Source organism: Bufo bufo, chromosome 5 (assembly GCF_905171765.1).
Source record: "Bufo bufo chromosome 5, aBufBuf1.1, whole genome shotgun sequence".
Classification (NCBI taxonomy): Eukaryota; Metazoa; Chordata; class Amphibia; order Anura; family Bufonidae; genus Bufo; species Bufo bufo.
Window position 1 is genome coordinate 48,772,706 of NC_053393.1, and position 23,308 is coordinate 48,796,013.

Sequence of the window (23,308 nt, forward strand, 5' to 3'; positions counted from 1 at the left end):
GTCTTGGTATATAAGCTTGTGCAAGGAATTTAGACTGTAAGAATTACTGAGGACATGGGGAAAAAATGGGGAAAACAATTTTCACAGATTACTAGGACTAAACAAAGACTTGTTGCACCACAACAAGTCTCAAAAAGCTGCACTCTCCCCCTTCCCAATTAAAACACCTATAAAATAGTCAGGACACATGTTATCTATGGTGCTCATGGCAGAAAAGAGCCTGGAACTGAACGGCTTTACTCGTTTTCTGTAACACTGTCAAAACGACTCCCTGTGGCCACCATTAGGGGGAGCTCCCTGCATACAAATGTATGCAGCTTCCATTGAACTGTATATTACCTGTATAAATCCAGATGTAGTTAGCTCCCCCTAGTGGTGAGTGAGTAATCTATCATGTCAGAAAAACACAGGAGTATAAATAGCATGGTGGACATGAACTACTGTATATTAAAGGTGTATACATTTGGCAGAGCTCTCACTGGGAGCGGGTTCTATTCTAAATTTTGCTTTGGGTCCCTATGGTTTCTGTGTACATCACTGCCAGACAGCGCAGGAGGGCAGATTGTACTGTTCTGAAAGCCAAAAGTTACCAAAATTTGACACAACTGAAGTGTTGGCCAATAGAAAAGTCACAAAGAAGTTTTTTTTCCGTAAAGTGTTACTTACCACTCCTTTCTCCCAGACGACTGACATCCTGTCCTCCACGCCGTTCACTCCATTTGGAATCTTAGTGAAATCGTCTTTGCCAAGCGCCTTTTGGCAGGTGTCAAATGTGCAGTTATCCGTTCCCGTCACACTCAGGTCGTCACTGCAACATGAAGAAAAGTCAGGGGGGCTATGCAAACACAGCTCTACTCCTGAATCAGCTTTAGGATGGTATTGTAGCATTTTTCCTGGTGCTTTTTTTATTTATCTTTTCTTGCAATTTATTTTCCCCCCAACTGTTACTTAGATTCAAAGTCTATAGTGAAACATTACATGCACTACATAAAATGCATGTTGGTTGGTGGCATTTCGGTTGTATCAGTGGTAGCATGTTCTGGGAAATGGCAGGAAAAAAAATTACAAAATAAAATAAAAAATACGGCTAAAATGCCATAAAAAAGATGGTTACATGGTAAAAAAAAAAGCTAGTATTTTAAAATGCATTTTTTTTCATGCATTTTAAAAGGCTGGAAAAAAAGACTATGTACAGCACATAATGATGATGGGTTTATAGTGTGGTGACTAGGTAGAAACCTGTGAGTGCTGCTCTGAAGTTCCAGCCGCAGCTATTTGCCATGCTCTCCCACTATAGTGCTAACCATGGCTCTCTGCCGGAATATCCCCACCCTGTACCTACAACTCGAGCAAGGATTTCCTTCACCCGCCAGAGGCACCCAACACTGGGAGTAGTGTTAAGCGAGTCCACAAATGTCAGGATAGATTCGGCTCACCGCAAAGCGGGGCTGCCATCTTGCTTGAAGATCTCGCATGAAATCCCATGCGCTGTGCCGTATGAGGCCACCACGCCAGCTAGCGTGAATTACGTCATCTTGGGCCGTGCTTTGAGCTAGATCTTCAAGCAAAATGGCCCGTCGCGAGCAAATGGATCAGGTATGTATGTTTTAATTTTTTAATTTTTTACTGTTATTATTATCAGATGCCGCGATCATGTATGAACACGGCATCAGAGGGGTACAATGACAGAGCCCCTATACTTACTTTGCAAGTAAATGCATGAGATATTTTGGGGTGGTCGGATCAGGACGAAGTGGGGGTCCCATCACATGCCCAGCAGCATGAATCCAGTCCTTGTGCCAGTAATTAGTGCCATCGGTGCCGAGGCCGGCAGCTATGGGTTCCCCAAACACAACTTTACCTGCAGGAAGTCAACGGAAAGAGTTAACGAGCGGTGGATGCGCGATAGGTCGGCGTCTCTTTTCATCTTTTCTAATATTTAAATTACGTTTGAAGAGAAATGTCAGCGGCTACCCCCCTGGTGACAAAAAAAATAAAGAAAAAATAAACTAATAATGCCGACTCCTTAATGCTGAAAATGCAGCTTTGTTACCAGCAGACTATAAATCTTCATCTGACATGTTTCCCCAAAGAGTGAGCCTCCTCCAGTTAATAAAGGCTCTCTAAACACGAGAGAGCGAGGCGGCAACGGCGGTGTGAGCGCCGTATAAAATATGGAGAGTATGAGCGGCTCATACACACAGTGCATCCCGATAAAAAGATGATTACTGTGCAATAATGCTGATGCAGGTCATACACACAGTCGTTCCCCCCCCCCCCCCACGCTCTCAGACGGCAGTAATATTGGACGGTTGGAAAAATGGTGTTTATATCAGAAGTCGTTAATAATAATGTCTACGGTTTAGACATCGAAGTTTGGTTATGAGGCTACTTATCTGAAAATGGAAAAAAGATGGCCTACAGATAGATCACCAAGAACATAGACCGCTTGGGTTGACCTCTTCTAATCTCAACTTGATTCTGGTAAAGCTGGTTGACAACCAATATGGCTGCCCTTGCTGCTCCCATAGGGGGCGGCACCTGAATTATATCTAAAAGAAAGAGTCACTGTGACAGTCTCTGTTAAAGGGGCGGTCACTGTGAAATTCACTGTTAAAGGGGCGGTCACTGTGAAAGTCACTGTTAAAGGGGCGGTCACTGTGAAAGTCGCTGTTAAAGGGGCGGTCACTGTGAAAGTCACTGTTAAAAGTTAGGTCACTGTGAAAGTCACTGTTAAAGGGGCAGTCACTGTGAAAGTCATTTTTAAAGGGGCAGGCACTGTTGAGGTCTCTGTTAAAGGGGCGGGCACTATGAAAGTCACTGTTAAAGGGGCGGGCACTGTGAAGGTCACTGTTAAAGGGGCGGCCACTATTAAGGTCACTGTTAAAGGGGTGGTCAAGGCTAAAGGGGCGGTCATTGTTAAAGGGGCGGGCACTGTGGAGGTCACTGTTAAAGGGGCAGGCACTGTTAAAGGGGCAGACACTCTGAACAGGGGCATAGCTAAAAGCTCATGGGCCCTAGTGCAAGAGTTTAGCTTGGGCCCCCCTTCCCTAAGTGCTTGTTGGATGTGTAGCAAGCACAGCAGCGCCGCAACAACAGGACACTCTCCAGCACTAATCATCAGCATTCCTTCTGAAAAGGACATCCAGGAGAGTGCACCAGCGGGCTCACGGTGCCAAGGATACAGACTTGATAAAGGGGTCCTGAGTACCCCGAAACGCGTCGTCTATTCAAAATAAAAAATCTCGTATCCAAGCTCGGGTTGTGATTTGCGCCTTAAGTCCATTGGCTCGCCGCACGTATCCAGTGCAGACGAGACCTCTTTTTATATATATTCCAATACCCACCCAAGTGGCGGTTTGGCCCCCGCCCAGGGTTGTTTCGGACACCATTCGGCAGCACCAACCCAGACAACCTCAACTCTTCGAACCTCCCTCCACCAAGGTTGCACCACAATCAGTGCAAACCAAACCAGGTGAGTAAATTCACTCATCTTGGTTAGGGGGAAGGGACATCTATCTGTTTACCCTCACCTATGAGCGCCTTCTCTCCTCTCTTGGCCATCTGATCACTTGTTAGAAAGGGGCAGGGGAGCATGTAGCCTTCCTGCTGCCTGAGGCAAACATTGAAAGGGCACCCCCTCATGCCAAATTCTTGACCTAACCCCTTCTCTCCAGCCAGAGGTGTGAATTGACCAGCATGCACTTTCTATAATGCCAGTGTCTTATGTGGCACAAGGGTCTTTGGGCCCCTCAGGCTCCTGGGCCCAGTAGCAACTGCTACCTCTGCACCCCCTATAGCTACGCCCCTGACTCTGAAGGTCAATGTTAAAGGGGCAGCCACTGTGGAGGTCAATGTTAAATGGGCGGCCACTGTGGAGGTCAATGTTAAAGGGGCGGGCACTGTGGAGGTCATTGTCAAAGGGAGGGGTACTGTAGAGGTCACTGTTATCGGGGAAACTGTCAATATCTGCTTACGACACACGGAAACATAAAATTAGGCCTCCTGCACACGACCGTTGTGTGCACCCGTGGCCGTTGTGCCGTTTTCCGTATTTTTTCGCGGACCCATTGACTTTCAATGGGTCCGTGGAAAAAACGGAAAATGCACCGTTTTGCAGCCGCATCCGTGATCCGTGTTTCCTGGCCGTGAAAAAAATATGACCTGTCCTATTTTTTTCACGGCCAATGGTTCACGGACCCATTCAAGTCAATGGGTCCGTGAAAGAACACGGATGCACACAAGATTGGCATCCGTGTCCGTGATCCGTGGCCGTAGGTTACTTTTTATACAGACGGATCCGAAGATCTGTCTGCATAAAAGCTTTTTCATAGCTGAGTTTTCACTTTGTGAAAACTCAGAACCGACAGTATATTCTAACACAGAGGCGTCCCCATGGTGATGGGGACGCTTTAGGTTAGAATATACTAAAAGAACTGTGTACATGACTGCCCCCTGCTGCCTGGAAGGTGCTGCCAGACAGCAGGGGGCAGCCCCCCCCCCTGTAGTTAACACATTAGTGGCCAGTGGGCCCCCCCCCCCGTAGTTAACACATTGGTGGCCAGTGCGGCCGGCCCCCCCCCTCCCTCCCTTGTAGTTAACACATTAGTGGCCAGTGGGCGCCCCCCCCCCCTGTAGCAAACACATTGGTGGCCAGTGCGGCCGCCCCCCCCCCTCCCCTGTAGTTAACTCGTTGGTGGACAGTGGGCCCCCCTCCCTCCCCTGTAGTTAACTCGTTGGTGGCCAGTGGGCCCTCTCCCCTCCCTCCCCCTCCTAATTAAAATCTCCCCCCCTATCATTGGTGGCAGCGGAGAGTACCGATCGGAGTCCCAGTTTAATCGCTGGGGCTCCGATCGGTAACCATGGCAACCAGGACGCTACTGCTGTCCCGGTTGCCATGGTTACTTAGCAATTTGTAGAACCATTATACTTACCTGCGAGCTGCGATCTCTGCGTCCGGCCGGGAGCTCCTCCTACTGGTAAGTGACAGGTCATGTCACTTACCAGTAGGAGGAGCTCCCGGCCGGATGCAGACATCGCAGACATCGCAGCTCGCAGGTAAGTATAATGGTTCTACAAATTGCTAAGTAACCATGGCAACCGGGACTGCAGTAGCGTCCTGGTTGCCATGGTTACCGATCGGAGCCCCAACGATTAAACTGGGACTCCGATCGGTACACTCCGCTGCCACCAATGATAGGGGGGAGATTTTAATTAGGAGGGGGAGGGAGGGGAGAAGGCCCACTGGCCACCAACGAGTTAACTACAGGGGAGGGAGGGGGGGCCCACTGGCCACCAATGAGTTAACTACAGGGGAGGGAGGGGGGCCGGCCGCACTGGCCACCAATGAGTTAACTACAGGGGAGGGGGGGGCCCACTGGCCACCAATGAGTTAACTACAGGGGAGGGAGGGGGGGGGGCCGGCCACACTGGCCACCAATGTGTTAACTACAGGGGGGGGCGGGGGGGGAGCACCTGCCAGGCAGCAGGGGGCAGTCATGTACACAGTTATTTTAGTATATTCTAACCTGAAGCGTCCCCATCACCATGGGAACGCCTCTGTGTTAGAATATACTGTCGGATTTGAGTTTCACGATGTAACTCAAATCCGACGGTATATTCTAACATAGAGGCGTTCCCATGGTGATGGGGACGCTTCAAGTTAAAATATACCATCGGATTGGAGAAAACTCCGATCCAATGGTATATTAACTCCTGACTTTACATTGAAAGTCAATGGGGGACGGATCCGTTTGAAATTGCACCATATTGTGTCAATGTCAAACGAATCCGTCCCCATTGACTTGCATTGTAATTCAGGACGGATCCGTTTGGCTCCGCACGGCCAGGCGGACACCAAAACGACTTTTTTTTCATGTCCGTGGATCCTCCAAAAATCAAGGAAGACCCACGGACGAAAAAACGGTCACAGATCACGGAAAAACGGGACCCGTTTTTGCGGACCGCAAAAAAATACGTTTGTGTGCAGGAGGCCTTAAATAGATGAAATATACCCGTGCGAAGCCGGGTCCTTCTGCTAGTATATATATATATCCTATCTCATATATATTTAAAAATGAGTTTCTGTCTGTCTGTCCTGACGTCTGTCTGTTCTTTATGCGCGACCAAACGACTGAACCGATCTTCACCTAATTTGGCACACAGGTACGTCAGGTGTCCGAGAAGGTTTTAGACCAGGTCTCAGCTCTCTAGGAGGTCCCGTTCCTGAGATACAGTATTTCCAAAAAATTACCTGCATTAGCCAATACAAGCCAGCAAGCCTTTCACTTAAATCCGTTCGTCTGCTGTGGCCCCCTGATGATTTGGCATGCTGTATTATAATGAGCAGTACACTCGCAATGGGGAGGAGATGCAGTCTTCTGCTGTGGGCGTCTCCTTCTTCCTGGCTGTGAGCCCAATCCAATCAGAGCGTACCGCTCACAGCCAATGAGAAGGAGCTCAAGTTCTTGCGAGATTCTTGGAAGAAGGAGACGCCCACAGCAGAAGACTGCGTCTCCTCCCCATTGCGAGTATACTGCTCATTATAATACAGTGCGCCAAATCATCAGGGGGCCACAGCGGACGAACGAGGGGGGAGGGGCTTTTGAAAAAAAAAAAAAAAACATGGCATCCGTGCGGGCCGCCCTACAAGGTAATACCATAATTAGGCTATGTCAAAACTGATGAAAAGTCCTCTTTAAATATTCAGTCATATGCATGGGGGTATGTGCATGGGGGTATGTGGAGTTCACTGTTAAAGGGGCGGGCACTGTGGAAGTCACTGTTAAATGGGCGGGCACTGTGAAGATCACTGTAAAAGGGGCGGCCACTATGAAGGTCACTGTTAAAGGGGTGGTCAATGTTAAAGGTGCGGGCACTGTGTAGGTCACTGTTAAAGGGGTGGTCAATGTTAAAGGGGCAGGTACTGTGTAGGTCACTGTTAAAGGGGCGGGCACTGTGGAGGTCCCTGTTAAAGGGGCAGGCACTGTGCAGGTCACTGTTAAAGATGCAATCACTGTTAAAGGGGCGGGCACTGTGGAGTTCACTTTTAAAGGGGCAGGCACTGAGGAGGTCAATGTTAAAGGGGTGGCCACTGTGGAGGTCAATGTTAAAGGGCCGGGCACTGTGGAGGTAATTGTTAAAGGGGCGGGTACTTTAGAAGTCACCGTTATGGGGGGAAACTGTTGATATCTTTTTACAACACATGGAAACATAAAATGAAATAGATTAAATATACCCGTGCGAAGCCGGGTCCTACTGCTAGTAATCTTATATATATACAGTACAGACCAAAAGTTTGGACACACCTTCTCATTCAAAGAGGTTTCTTTATTTTCATGACTATGAAGGCATCAAAACTATGAATTAACACATGTGGAATTATATACATAACAAACAAGTGTGAAACAACTGAAAATATGTCATATTCTAGGTTCTTCAAAGTAGCCACCTTTTGCTTTGATTACTGCTTTGCATACTCTTGGCATTCTCTTGATGAGCTTCAAGAGGTAGTCCCCTGAAATGGTTTTCACTTCACAGGTGTGCCCTGTCAGGTTTAATAAGTGGGATTTCTTGCCTTATAAATGGGGTTGGGACCATCAGTTGCGTTGAGGAGAAGTCAGGTGGATACACAGCTGATAGTCCTACTGAATAGACTGTTAGAATTTGTATTATGGCAAGAAAAAAGCAGCTAAGTAAAGAAAAACGAGTGGCCATCATTACTTTAAGAAATGAAGGCCAGTCAGTCAGCCGAAAAATTGGGAAAACTTTGAAAGTAAGGGCTATTTGACCATGAAGGAGAGTGATGGGGTGCTGCGCCAGATGACCTGGCCTCCACAGTCACCGGACCTGAACCCAATCGAGATGGTTTGGGGTGAGCTGGACTGCAGAGTGAAGGCAAAAGGGCCAACAAGTGCTAAGCATCTCTGGGAACTCCTTCAAGACTGTTGGAAGACCATTTCAGGGGCTACCTCTTGAAGCTCATCAAGAGAATGCCAAGAGTGTGCAAAGCAGTAATCAAATCAAAAGGTGGCTACTTTGAAGAACCTAGAATATGACATATTTTCAGTTGTTTCACACTTGTTTGTTATGTATATAATTCCACATGTGTTAATTCATAGTTTTGATGCCTTCATAGTCATGAAAATAAAGAAAACTCTTTGAATGAGAAGGTGTGTACAAACTTTTGGTCTGTACTGTATAAAAATGAGTTTCTGTCTGGACGTCTGTCTGTTCTTTATGCGCGACCAAACGACTGAACCAATCTTTGCCAAATTTGGCACACAGGTACATCAGGTGTCCGGGAAGGTTTTAGACCGGGTCTCAACTCTCTAGCACGTACTGTTCCTGAGATATTCCCCAAAAAATTACCTGCATTAGCCAATAGAAGCTTGCAAGTCTCTAACCGCCATACACATGGTCACATGTACTTCATCATCCAAAAGAAGCTTGCAGGTCCTTCGAAGCACGCACGTCCTTCGTCTCCACATCTATTTAATTTTATGTTTCCATGTGTCGTAAAAAGATATCAACAGTTTCCCCCATAACAGTGACCTCTACAGTACCCGCCCCTTTAACAATGACCTCCACAGTGCCCGGTCCTTTAACATTGACCTCCTCAGTGCCCGCCCCTTTAACAGTGATTGCATCTTTAACAGTGACCTGCACAGTGCCTGCCCCTTTAACAGTGACCTACACAGTGCCCGCCCCTTTAACAGTGACCTACACAGTGCCCACCCCTTTAACAGTGACTCCCACAGTGTCCGCCCCTTTAATAGTGCCCACCCCTGTAACTTTGACCACTCCTTTAACAGTGACCTTTATAGTGCCCGCCCCTTTAACAGTGACTTCCACAGTGCCCGCCCCTTTAAAAGTGATCTCCACAGTACCCGCCCCTTTAACAGTGACTTCCACAGTGCCTGCCCCTTTAACAGTGACCTCTGCACTGCCTGCCCCTTTAACAGTGACCTCTGCACTGCCTGCCCCTTTAATAGTGACCGCCCCTTTAACAGTGACCTCCACAGGGACTGCCCCTTTAACAATGACCTCCACAGTGCCCGCTCCGTATATCAGTATAATGATAGGCTATGATATCGCACTGTGACAAGATGGATGCATCTTTCAGTGCATTATATTCAATTTTATTGCCATCCTAAGGGACAAGCACGGAGGGCTGCTTTCTCCTGGAAGTGTTGTGGCCACTTCCTAGGCCATGTGATGTCTCGGTCATCAGTCACTTGGCCTAGGCGCAGCTCAGTCGCAATCAAGAGCAGACTGGCTGTAGACCCTAAAGGGAAACATCCCGGTGGGCCGATGTCCAAGGGGCCATCTGAGCCCTTCCCAAGGCCGCCAGCCATGGTAAGAAATGATCTGACGCTCTCCTCCTGACTCCTGAACTGGAGTAGGAGGACAGAATGACTCTGGCTAACTGGCTCTGGCCACCATGAGTGGCAGTTTTTGGGGCTGTATTTTGTGATGCACCATGGTATTTGGCTCTGCTGGGATGGTATAATGTACTGCTGGCCCCGCCTACTTGTGTTGCCCCGCCTTATGTCAATTTTGGCCCCGCTACAAAATAGGGCCATTTTTTTTTTCCAGGGCCGCGTTAAGCTCTCAGTCCGCCCCATCCAGTGCTGTGCATGGTAAACTGCAAAAAGGCCACGGTGCTCACCACAGCACTGCAGCCTCTTCAAACAGCTAATCCGCGTAGGTGCCAGGTGATAGACCCCACCAATCAGGTATGCCCCTTTAACACTGCCGTTCTTATTAAAGTCACTCCATTCTTTTGTGCACTCTATGCAGTATAGTTAGATATTGGGGCGAGAGCAATTTTCGCCCTCCCCCTCAAAAAAGAAAACATATTCAGCACCCTGCGCAAGAAACATAACGTCACATTGTTCCTCAATGTTTTCTTTTTGGTCGTACATTACCTTCTCTCCGTGCGTTGGCGATGACCTTAGCAGCAGATTTACTCATCACGTGGACCACAAACAGTGGGCAGTTGACAGAGTTGGCGATAGTAATGGCTCTCTGTGTAGCTTCTGCCTCCACCTCCTCTGGTCGACACAACTCATGGCCCTCCGGTCCTGTGATTCCCAGAGACAGCATTTTCTTAGCGCCCTTCAAAATACCAAAAGACACTCGTAGGTAGAGCTATGCGGTGGGAAATATCTTTTGGTGTCATGAAAAGACATAGTAATGTTTATGAACGCCCTCCTGCCACTTTTACAAATGCACACATTAATCATTATCTGTTTAGGACTTGAGGGGGCTACCGGAGGAAAATGTCCAGGGGAACTTGTCCATTTCTCAGAGAATATTAGACTTCTCTGCTATTATTTCACATGCAGGTCATATCGAAAGGTCATTTCAAAGTTAACCCATATATGCTGACACAGGCAGCCATATGTATGTTTGCTATGTCTAACATATGGAGGTCAGATTGCAAGCCTCAGGGTTGATAGGAGGTCCTGCTTACAATGTTGTGGCAAATGCTGGTGCTCAAAAAGTAAAAAGTTTTTTATTTACCCCCCATTATTTGCATATGTGGATGAAATATAAAAAACTGCCACTAGATGTCACCATTGTAGAGGAGATCTAATAAACCTCTCTTTAGCTCTGATAGTTAAAGGGGTATTCCTGTTAGATTAAGTTATCCCCTATTCTACAGGATAGGGTTTAACTATTACATCGGTGGGGGTCCTACATGCAAGCAGTCTCTCCATTTATTTCTATGGTGGACCGCTGTACTGGGCTATCTCCAGTGCCAATGGACTCTGTTCATTTCAGGGGGGCTGCAGGGGATACAGAGCCCCCGTTCTTGTGACTGTTGGGGGTCCCCTGCCGATCTAATAGTTATCCCCTAATGTAACCGGAATACCCCTTTAAGAGGGATACTTACCTCAGCAATCAGATCTCCGTTCTCTGCATGGACTTGAGCGATCGCTCCGATCTCCTTGCAGCAGGTAAAGGCCTGGTACAGCTCCATGTCATTAACCATGTAGAGGTCCTTATAGGCCATGAACATCTTGAAGGAATTAACCCCTTTGTCTCTCGCAAGGACTGCCATTTCCTCTTTTACCTGCGGATATTTATTTTGGTTAATACTTTGCCATTTTTGGGATATGTCCCTAATAGAAAAAAGAGATCAGATTCGGCTGCTTCGCCAAATTTCACAAAGAAATTCGATTTGTGATGAATTGCTTTGTCATGAAGCGCATTTCTTTGTAAGTAGCGGGCGTTCTGCCCCCCGTGATTGAACCCCTCCCATGCCGCGTTCATCACTGATCGCAGCATTAAGGTTAATCAGAGTAAAAAAATAATAATAATAAATACTCACCATATCCATTCGCTCACATAGAGGCCGTCGCAGCCATCTTGATTGAAGACACCGCATGAAATCTCACTCGGGGACATGGTGACGTCATCACGCTGGCTGGGCGCAAGATTTCGTGCGATTTCTACAATAAAGATGGCCGCAACGGCCTCTTTACGTGCAAATGGATGAGTTGAATATGTTGGGTTTTTTTTTACCACTATTTAATGGAAAATTGATTCGTTTGCGAGGAACTTTGGCTTCCTGGGGAATCAAATTTTTCCTGAAATTTGGATCGAATTCCACTTCGGATACTTCGATTCGCTCAACCATGAACATGTAACTCCTCCCACCCCCATCCTTCTCCAAAATAACAAAGCAACACCGCGCTTCAAGACCATTATATTCTATTTTTTGGTTTTTTTGTTATAGAGATGTTATAAATATAAGGGGTAATTTCCATGTTTGCAACCAACTGGTTACATGACACAGCTGAGGATCAGAAGGGAGGTTATAACTCACAAATTCCGTCACTGATAAGAAGATTACATTCACTACAGTTTATATCATGTAGCTTTCTGGCAGGTCAGAGAATAAACATTTTTGCCATAGTTCTGCTTTAACAGTAGGTTTACGGGAAGTGTAGGACAGATCAAAGGGAGCATGTCTGCAGGAATAGACCCCATTGGGTTGATCTGTAGTTTATAACCATGGAGACACATAATTGTGCATAGGAGCTGTGTACAAAAATCAGTACGAGATTTTTATTACAATGAAGAAGATCTTCATTGTAATAAAAATCTCGTACTGATTTTTGTACACAGCTCCTATGCACAATTATGTGTCTCCATGGTTATAAACTACAGATCAACCCAATGGGGTCTATTCCTGCAGACATGCTCCCTTTGATCTGTCCTACACTTCCCAGTAAACTTACTGTTAAAGCAGAACTACGGCAAAAATGTTTATTCTCTGACCTGCCAGAAAGCTACATGATATAAACTGTAGTGAATGTAATCTTCTTATCAGTGACTGTATTTGTGAGTTATAACCTCCCTTCTGATCCTCAGCTGTGTCATGTAACCAGATTTCTGATTTCCAACTGGCACAGGACAGGAAGTCAGTTATTTTGGCATTCATTCCTAGGACACTGACATTGAGGCTCCCATAGGAATACATAGAGAAACTAACTTCCTGTCCACACATAAGATGCTGTTTTATTTGGAAAGTCTGATTTCTGGTCACATGACACAGCTGAGGATCAGAAGGGAGGGGATAACTCACAAATACAGACACTGGTAAGAAAATTACATTCACTACAGATTACATCATGTACCTTTCTAACAGCTCAGAGAATAAAATGTCTTCTTTAACAAGGTCTTTGGTAAAGTACTGGAGAAGGTTTATGTCTCGCTGAGATTGCTAAAATGGGTGAGATAAATTAAATCCAGAAGGCTGTATGATTTCAGTGAAGTATAGTTTCCTGGAGCTGGATTTTTTTTAATGGTAGGTAGGATTGGTGGAGAGACCAGTACCATTCCACCCCACTCCAGTACAGCTATTCCCCCTAGCCTGAGGTGTTCTCAGGTGTAGTCACTGGGATCAGTACTGGGGAATAAATAGAGGCCTGAGACTGTGAGTCTGGGTGAGAGCCTTGAAGCTAGTAGACTTGTCTGCTCTGAAAGCATGATGTCCATGGGACTTGTACCTACCTGAGGTAGATATACTGTTTAGTAAGTGCCCAGATGGGCAAGGTCTTTGATTTGTGTTTTTTTTTTCTGTGCCGTGGCTTCACCCAAGTGATTGCAAGACTTGTTCGTACTGGAGTTTGCCAGATGCTAAATAAACAGAAGTGGACTTTTAAGGCCTTGTTCACATCTCCGTTAGCAGACCAGGCAGACTGTTCCAGCACAGAGCAGCTTGCCGGATCTAGAAGAATCTGGCGTTGCAAGATCCTCTGCTTCACAGCCGGATCCCAATTGACGGCAATGAGGTCCGACGGTGATCTGGCCGCTTTCCGGCATACATGCCGGGTGTCGGCCCGACAAAAAAAGTTGCATGCATCAGTTTTTGTCTAGCTGACAGCCAGCGTTTACGCCAGAATGGGCAGCCAGATCGCTGTAATGGAGATGTGAACGAGGCCTTAAACTGCTGAGACAAGTGGAGTCTGTCACCGCTGGCCCTGTTCACACACCACATCCCCACACTACCTAATTGTATAGTAACATGAAGTAAGGGACAGATGGAAGCGATCATGACAGCAGGATCCGACCTACACAGAGCTTGTTTGTAGTCTGTAACCATAAAGACCTATAAGTCTGCACAGGAGCTGTAGGCACAAAACGGTGACTTCTATTCAGTAGCGTACATAGAGAAGTCAGGGCCCCACAGCAAGGATCAGACCAGGCCCCCCACACAGGACAGAAGGGTTTCTGCCTAAACCCTTTTCAATGACTCTTGTCCATTTTTTTAATGCCTCAGTTGCTAAAAGTTGTTCCTTTAGAGCAGGCATCCTCAACCTGCGGCCCTCCAACTGTTGCAAAACTACAACTCCCAGCATGCCCAAACAGCCTACAGCTATAAGCCTACAGCAGGGCATTGTGGGAGTTGTAGTCTTGTAGGCTGGAGGGCCGCAGGTTGAGCATGTCTGCTTTAGAGGGTAGAGTCCTGACCAAGTCTTCACCTCCAGTAGAAGAGGAGATAATCCCAACTAAGACTGGGCCCCCTCTTGCCCCGGGCCCCATAGCATGGTCTGCCGCTATGGTAGTTACGCCCCTGCTTCTATTATTCTTGCAGTTTACAGTAGAGGACACCTTATCCCATCTATAATAATACCAGAATTACCTTTTTGCTCCACCAAGTCACAGCCACGTGCAGAGAGTAATCGCAGCACACTTTAGGGTCGGCCCAGCTCCGCCATGTGTCGTACGCGTCAATCAGAGAGCAGCCTTTCTTTGGAACGGCAAAGTCAATGATCATGGTTGTACCTCCGGCCACCGCAGCCTGGGACAACGAGAAGGGAATTATCATTGATTAGTTATCAGCGTCCATATGCTCTGAATGGACATACAGATAATCATCCCCCGGTGAGGCGGTCAGCGACTCATATTAGACAGTATTCACATACAGTTAAAGCACTGATTCCCCAACCTTATTACTATTATGTACAGTCCTGATCAAAAGTTTAAGACCACTTGAAAAATGGCAAGAAAATCCTATGTAGCATGGCTGGATCTTAACAAGGTTCCATGTAGAGCTTCAGCATGCAACAAGAAGAAATGGGAGTGAGACAAAACATTTTTTTGAGCATTCAATTTAATGAAAACCACGAATAAACGGGAGCCGGCCGTTTCATCTGCAGCCCGTCAATTTTATGTTCAGATTTTCCTCTATGAAATGCAAGGGGTGAGATCTGCAGCAAATCAGCAATTATTGGGAATGAAACCATCCGTTCCTGATAATTACCTGCTCACTGCTCTTTGCAGAGGATCAAGGTATGACCACATGACGCGGTCGTATTACAGTTGTGATGAGTCCACGCTGCGGTCAAGTATTGCGGGGTCGTATGGGCCGCAGAGGGCTCTAAATAAACGGATACAACACTATTATGTTGGTGTCCATGGTTAATCGCCACATGGCACCTTTAATACCACAACAGACCGCCTAAATACTGCCGTCCCATTAGTCTTATTAGGGCCCGCTGCGGCCTGTTTGGCTGCGTGGTACCTGACCGCAGGGTAGCTGCATTGTATTCTCGACACGACTGCGCTGTGTGGTCATACCCTAAAACCTCATTAACACGTCAGTGTTCTCCGCGGACCGCACAAGTCCCCATTCATTTTAATGTGTGTATTCACACATCAGTTTTTTCCACGGTCCGTGTTTTTAGTACGGATGCATGCTGTATTTTGTCCGACTTCACGGATCCATGACGCATATTATAGTCTTTGGGTCTGTGAAAACCACGGATGCAACACGGATGCCATTCGTGTTTCATCGATCATTAGGAAGAGATGCTTCAAAAATTATTTTTCAGCTGTACAGTGTCAAACACGGATGACACACGGACACCAAAAAACGGACACACGGATCCATCATGGGTATCTACACGCAGGCATCACTGACCACCTTTTCACGGATTTGAGCACGGACGTGTGAATAAGGGCTCATGCACACGACAGTATGGCTTCTTGAGTGGTTTGTGGTCCTTTTTTTTACTTTTCTTTTTGTTTCCGTTGTGTTTCCGTTTCTGTTCCGTTTTTCCGTATGCCATATACAGTATACAGTACTGGGCATAACATTTTTAATAGGTGGTTCAGCAAAAATGGAACGGATACAGAAGACATACGAATGTATTTCCATATGGGTTCCGTTTTTTTTTGTGGACCCATTGACTTGAATGGAGCCAAGCACCATGATTTGCGGACAAGAATAGGACATGTCCTATCTTTTCACGGTACGGAAATACTGAAACGGAATGCACACGGAGACACTTCATTTTTTTTTTTACATTGAAATGAATGGTTCAGTATATGTACCGCATACTGAAGAAAAAACGGCCAGTATACTGAACGCAAAATACTGTCGTGTGCATGAGCCATAAGGCTTAAAGAGGCTGCCTCATGTTTAGGTTTTGTGATGCTGTTTTTAAAGCCAAAATCCGGAGTGGATTATTCAGTAGAGGAAGTATTAAGGACAGATGTAATATACACTGCTCAAAAAAATAAAGGGAACTTTACAATGTAACTCCAAGTCAATCACACTTCTGTGAAATCAAACTGTCCACTTAGGAAGCAACACTGAGTGACAATCAATTTCACATGCTGTTGTGCAAATGGGATAGACAACAGGTGGAAATTATAGGCAATTAGCAAGACACCCCCAATAAAGGAGTGGTTCTGCAGGTGGTGATCACAGACCACTTCTCAGTTCCTATGCTTCCTGGCTGATGTTTTGGTCACTTTTGAATGCTGGCGGTGCTTTCACTCTAGTAGTAGCATGAGACGGAGTCTACAACCCACACAAGTGGCTCAGGTAGTGCAGCTTATCCAGGATGGCACATCAATGCGAGCCGTGGCAAGAAGTTTTGCTGTGTCTGTGAACGTAGTGTCCAGAGCATGGAGGCGCTACCAGGAGACAGGCCAGTACATCAGGAGACGTGGAGGAGGCCGTAGGAGGGCAACAACCCAGCAGCAGGACCGCTACCTCCGCCTTTGTGCAAGGAGGAACAGGAGGAGCACTGCCAGAGCCCTGCAAAATGACCTCCAGCAGGCCACAAATGTGCATGTGTCTGCTCAAACGGTCAGAAACAGACTCCATGAGGGTGATATGAGGGCTCGACGTCCACAGGTGGGGGTCGTGCAGGACGTTTGGCATTTTCCAGAGAACACCAATATTGGCAAATTCGCCACTGGCACCCTGTGCTCTTCAGATGAAAGCAGGTTCACACTGAGCACATGTGACAGACGTGACAGAGTCTGGAGACGCCGTGGAGAACGTTCTGCTGCCTGCAACATCCTCCAGCATGATCGGTTTGGCATTGGGTCAGTAATGGTGTGGGGTGGCATTTCTTTGGAGGGCCGCACAGCCCTCCATGTGCTCGCCAGAGGTAGCCTGACTGCCATTAGGTACCGAGATGAGATCCTCAGACCCCTTGTGAGACCATATGCTGGTGCGGTTGGCCCTGGGTTCCTCCTAATGCAAGACAATGCTAGACCTCATGTGGCTGAAGTGTGTCAGCAGTTCCTGCAAGACGAAGGCATTGATGCTATGGACTGGCCCGCCCGTTCCCCAGACCTGAATCCAATTGAGCACATCTGGGACATCATGTCTCGCTCTATCCACCAACGTCACGTTGCACCACAGACTGTCCAGGAGTTGGCAGATGCTTTAGTCCAGGTCTGGGAGGAGATCCCTCAGGAGACCGTCCGCCACCTCATCAGGAGCATGCACAGGCGTTGTAGGGAGGTCATACAGGCACGTGGAGGCCACACACACTACTGAGCCTCATTTTGACTTGTTTTAAGTACATTACATCAAAGTTGGATCAGCCTGTAGTGTGTTTTTCCACTTTAATTTTGAGTGTGACTCCAAATCCAGACCTCCATGGGTTAAAAAATTTGATTTCCATTTTTTTATTTTTTGTGTGATTTTGTTGTCAGCACATTCAACTATGTAAAGAACAAAGTATTTCAGAAGAATATTTAATTAATTCAGATCTAGGATGTGTTATTTTTGTGTTCCCTTTATTTTTTTGAGCAGTGTATATATTTTTTTATCCGATCTTGCTTTTGGTTTAAAAAACTGCATCAAACAGACCTGAACGTGTGGCAGCACCCTAATGGCCACGGGCGGCTGAGGACCTGTTGTCATGGATATTCGCGCAGTAATTGATGCTGCAGATCTCCCCAGCAGATTTTACCCTTTGCAATGAAGGGGGTGAAGTCTGCAGCTCATAAGGGCTCATGCACACAAATGTTTTTATTTTTTCCGTGCCCGCTCAGTTTTTTTTTTTGCAGAACCATTCACTTTAATGGGGCCACAAACAATACGGAAATCACTCCGTGTGCATTCCGTGTCCATATGTCCTCATGGCTGTTCTGCAAAAAAAAAAAAATATAGAACACGTCCTATTATTGTCCACATTGTGGACAAGGATAATACTTTTTTATTAGGGGCCAGCTGTTCAGTTCCATAAAATGCACACGGCCGGTATCCGTGTTTTACGGATCCGCAATTTGTGGACAACAAAACACCCAACGGTCGTGTGTATGAGCCCTAATACATAAGGTTTTTGCTGCAGTTTTTGACACAGACTGTGGACTTTGTATTTTCTAGTACATGTGGATATACCCTAAAGCTGCATTTGCATGCGGCGATCACTTCCGCTGTATGGGTATGAGTAATCGCTAGAGTGATCCCTTGTCTGCTCATTCTTCGGCGGCACCTTTACACGGGCTCATTCCGGATAATTGCTCCCTTCATTTGCCCATGGACAGGGGCCTTTAGGTTTCTTTTACAAGGCCTGATGCCTGGCAATAACGGATTTTGAGGCCACCTGCACGGCTGCGGGTGGAGGAACATAAGATCGGCACAAATTTTCGGTCTGGTTTTATGTGCATTTCTTCTGCATATCCGCACCGAGATCCACAAATGGCGGATTTTGGTGCAGTTTAGATACGGTTTTGCAGCAGATCTCACCCTTCATTGAAAAACTGCTGATTTGCAGATCTGCGCGGCTGGTCAGTCTCCACACAGAAACAATCTGCAAAGTCTACATGAGATCTGTTTAATCTAATGCTCTTTGCTGGTACAGGAATCTGTGCGTATTCTGCGACATGGGCAGGTGGCCTCAGGGTACGACCCCACAGAGCCATGTACACCCGCAGAAACCAATAGCCTCATGCACACGACTATCAGTTTTGCAGTCTGCAAATCGCGGATCCGCAAAGCACACATACTGGCCGTGTACATGTCACGTTTTACCCTTCTGCGCATCCCGCCCTGTGTTACAAATGCCTATTGTTCTCTGCAAAACAGACAAGAATAGGACATGTTCTATCTTATTTTTTTTTTTTTGCAGAGCAATATGCATCTTTTGTGGTCCTATAGAAATGAATGGCTCTGCATAGGGATCGAAAATATGGTGGTGCACATGAGGCCTACAGCTGCAGAAAAGATCTAATGAGCCAACAAATAAGGGGACTGCTGGGTGTTTACAGACGACAATGATTTTCTGAAGTAATGCTCTTAGGGATATTCGTTCCTAATCATCCCCCTGTGTAAAAGGCCCTTTACTAAAGTTATATATTTTATTAATAATAGGGAATTTTTTCACTTATACAGCACTAGTATCTATTTTTCTTGAATGTAATATATAATTTCGCCACTAGATGGCATAGTTAAATGTGTTTGACCCCCATTCCAATGCCAGAAATTCCAGTATTTGTATCCATGTATAGTATTTCCTACCATTTATTGCTTGTCACCCTGAAAGTGTCACACAAACCCCACATTTTCTGAATTCATACTGCGCATTTGGTATGAAAACAAGATTTATAATAAATTATATTATAATACTATAGAAGTACAGAATAAATACAGTGTTGTATGCTATAGTGTAATTGTAGTGTGCATATACAGGTATAATATAATATTGCATGTTATTATGTAGTATAATACAGTTTATAATAACAGTATATAGCTATAGTTTAGAATGATAGCATTATACATGTATTATAGTAATAAAGTAATGCAATACAGTATATTACAGCATAGTGTTATAGTGGTGTACAGTATATTATACTATAGCATGCTATATCATAGATACTGAAACATGATATATTGCTGTACGGTATAGTATAATACTAGTATTGGGAACAACAAAGTAACAATGCACAGTGTAGCATAACATAATACATATTATACATACATTAATACAGTATCATATACAATTATACACATACAACAGGAAGTCACTGCCTAAATTAAACTAAAATGAAACAATAAATCTTTATTAGTGATATTATGCATTAAAACCAGGCAGCGTGTGGCGGTACCTGCCTTGTCTGTTACCCACCCACGTGCCTACACCTGTGGACAACACAAACTGAAACGCCTACCCTTATACAATGGGCTGCCATTAATATACAACACATTACTATAAGGGCTCGTCCACACAAACGTATTTTGCGTTCCATATACGGGCCAGTTTCTGCGTTCCGCATACGGTCCATATACGGAACCATTCATTTCAATGGGTCCGCAAAAGATGCGGACAGCACTCTGTGTGCTGTCCGCATCTGTTGCTCTGTCCCGTGGCCCCGCAAAAATGATGAGTCCTGTCCTATTCTTGTCCGTTTTGCGGACAAGAACAGGCATTTCTATAATGGGCCTCCTGTTCCGTTCCGCAAATTGCGGAAGGCACACGGGCGGCATCCGTTTTTTGCGGATCCGCAATTTGCGGACAGCAAAAAACGGCACGGTTGTGTGAACAAGCCCTAAGGCTACATTCACACGACCGTAAGCTACACGGATACCGGCTGTGTGCTTTCTACATTTTGTGGGCCGCACATGGCTGGCGCTATATAGAAAATGCCTATTCTTGTCTGCGGATAAGAATAAGATATGCTTCATATTTTTCGTGGGGCTGGAACGGAACAATAGAACGCGGTGTGCTGTCCACATCTTTTGTGGCCCAATTGAAATGAATGGGTCGACGCCTGTTCCGCAAAGTTGCGGAACGGATGCGGACCAAGAATTACGGTCATGTGAATGTACTCTAATAAAGCATCCTAGGTGGCAGTATTGTAAAGTATATGATGGTATTGTGTGTTATAGTAGTGTACTGGATATTGTATAGCGTATTATAGCGGTGTATTACAGCATCGAATAATACAGTATTATACGCTATAATATAGGACACAATATCCAAGTGTATTACAGTGCACAGCATGGTTTGGATATGAAAAGTACCGTAATACTGCCGCTGATGTGTATCGTGTTTACAGTAGATGACGGGCGCTGATGCTGTGTATAATTGTCCAACTGCTGAACTCCAGGTAACTGATAGGCCCGGATTTACTGTAAGCCTGGATGGGCTCTCGAGACCTGCACCAGATTTAGTCCCCGCCCCTTTCCCAATAAGCCCCACCTACTTTCTGATAAGCTCCACCCTCTTTTTTTAGCACCACAGAAAAAAAAGGTAGAAAGCCTTGATGCACCTAATTGCGCCATTTTGCACCACTTTTTTTTGGCAGACCTCAGGTTAATAAATCTGTGCCATTGTGTGAATAATTCTTAACGCTCAGGGCTCTCATATCTCAGGCTCCTAAAGATCTCATGCACATGACCGTTGGAAGGTTTGCGGTCCGCCAATTGCAAAACACGGATACTGAACGTGCGCATTCCGCATTTTGCGGAACGAAACAGCTCGTCCATAATAAAACAGTCCTATCCTTGTCCATAATGTGGACAGTAATAGGACATGTTCTATTTTTGGGGGGAAAGCCCATGCGGACATACGGACACGAATGCACAAGGAGTCTTTTCTTTTTTTTTTTTTACGGACTCATCGAAGTGAATGGTTCTTCATATGGGCCGCAAAAAAAATGGAATGGACACGAAAAAAAATAAGTTAGTGTGCATGAGCCCTAAGGCTTGTTTCACACTGCCGGCATTAGTTTGCTGGTACTGTACGACGCCTGCTGGAGCTCTCTGGATCCAGCATTGCCGGATGTTACCGGAATACCCGCCGCCCCCATTGACTATAATCCGGCCACTACCTGGCAAATATGCTGGGATTCAGCCAAACACAAACCACTGCGTGCAGAGTTTTTGCCCATCCGAATCCCGGCAGCTTTCATATACAGAGTACGAGTACTGTACAGGGATGCCATGCTATACTGCGGTCCACCACTAGATGGCAGTTAGGAATATAAGGCTCCTTTGAATATTGCAGAACAGCAGTGGTCGGATATGATCAGGACTGGCGTACCAGGGTGTCAAAGCATCGCCCGGTGGGTCACGGCTTTAGGATGATATTGGAACCATTCCCCGTAAGTGTAGGGATGATCTGATATTAAAAAGGACTGGATAAAATGTCGGTCATCTACAGGAGCTCTCACCTAAATTACTGTCTATTGTACACCAGTCTGTATGATTGACAACCTGCCGAGTCCAGATTTACTGAGGTCCTCAATGGTATTGTCTACTTAAGAGGGAATGAGTTTTTCAGGTTATTTTAGTTGTGTGGAAACCTAATAAGTGTATTTTTTTTTTTTTTGCTTTTATGTAACTTATGCACAATAAAACATATTTTATGTAGAATCTATTCTTTTTTGCAAGCTTCTTTTATTTAATGTTTTTCTTACAATTTTTTTTAATTGATATTACTTTAAAAAAATCTCATTAAGGAATTACTGTCTTATTTTGTACCTGTAATATATTAGCATACTCCTAACTGCTAATACATTATGTTCTGTGTCTCTATAGGGCAACGCTAATTATTATTTTTCATTGAAAGCCCGAGATCATGAGTTTCTTCACTTATCATGGGGAGAAAAACAGAACTGGATCGCACATCCACAGTGCTATGCTTTGATCTGAACTCGCTTCTCAGCGCCATTTTTAAAGTGTACAGCCCCCCATACTGCATGCTGTACAAGAGGCATTAGTGTACATTTTGAGAAGCGAGTTCAGATCAAAGCAGAGCATTGTGGATGTGCGATCCAGTTCTGTTTTTCTCCCCATGATAATCATGAGTTTCTTCACCCCGTGCAAATAAAAAAGTGCAGCGTGCCACACAAATAAGTGCACTATAGGATGCGCTCTATCTCAGACCCTCTCTGTAAGAGAACTAATCCCCAACCCACCGGGCCAGAAGGCTCCTGCAAGGGTCAGGGACTAGTGGCCATCTTCAGACGAAGCCGAGAAAGAGCCCGTCTTGCTCTGACTTCCACCTCAGGTGTTGGCCCCATTCGAGGTCTGGATTCACCCTTTGGGGGTGTAGGGGGATAAGGAACCCGATGGTCACCCTCCCCCACTAGACCTCAGGGGGTTGCCCATTATGGTGCCACAACCCTGTAAGGGTACTTTCACACTTGCGTTAAACTTTTCCAGTATTGAGTTCCGTCCTAATGCATTCTGAATGGAGAGCAATCTGTTCAGGATGTCTTCAGTTCAGTGACTGTACGGTTATTGGACGAAGAAAATATCGCAGCATTCTGCGGTAATTTCTCCGTCCAAAATTCCGGAACACTTGCCGGAATGCCGGACATTATTTTCCATTGAAATGCATTAATGCCGGATCCAGCCCCAAGTGTTCCAGAAAAACGGATCTGGTTTTGCAGTCTGCGCATGCGCATCCCTTTAAAAATGTGAAAAAGATAAATACCGGATCTGTTTTTTCCGGATGACAACTGGAGAGACAGATCCAGTATTGCAATGCATTTGTGAGACAGGTCCGCATCCGGATCCGTCTACAAATGGTATCCT

At 45.8% G+C, this 23,308-nt stretch overlaps 1 protein-coding gene across 3 annotated transcripts in view; it reads right to left on the reverse strand.

The window, feature by feature from the left end:
• DPYS (dihydropyrimidinase) overlaps positions 1-23,308 on the reverse strand; it is a 71,148-nt gene that overhangs the window by 19,834 nt on the left and 28,006 nt on the right. For all 3 annotated transcript variants that reach the window (XM_040432569.1, XM_040432567.1, XM_040432568.1), the window contains exons 2-6: positions 14,159-14,317; positions 10,901-11,080; positions 9,930-10,119; positions 1,705-1,861; positions 667-808 (exon numbers count right to left, since the gene is read on the reverse strand). In XM_040432569.1, the coding sequence (XP_040288503.1) occupies positions 667-808; positions 1,705-1,861; positions 9,930-10,119; positions 10,901-11,080; positions 14,159-14,317 (828 nt within the window). The remainder of the gene's footprint in view (positions 1-666; positions 809-1,704; positions 1,862-9,929; positions 10,120-10,900; positions 11,081-14,158; positions 14,318-23,308) is intronic.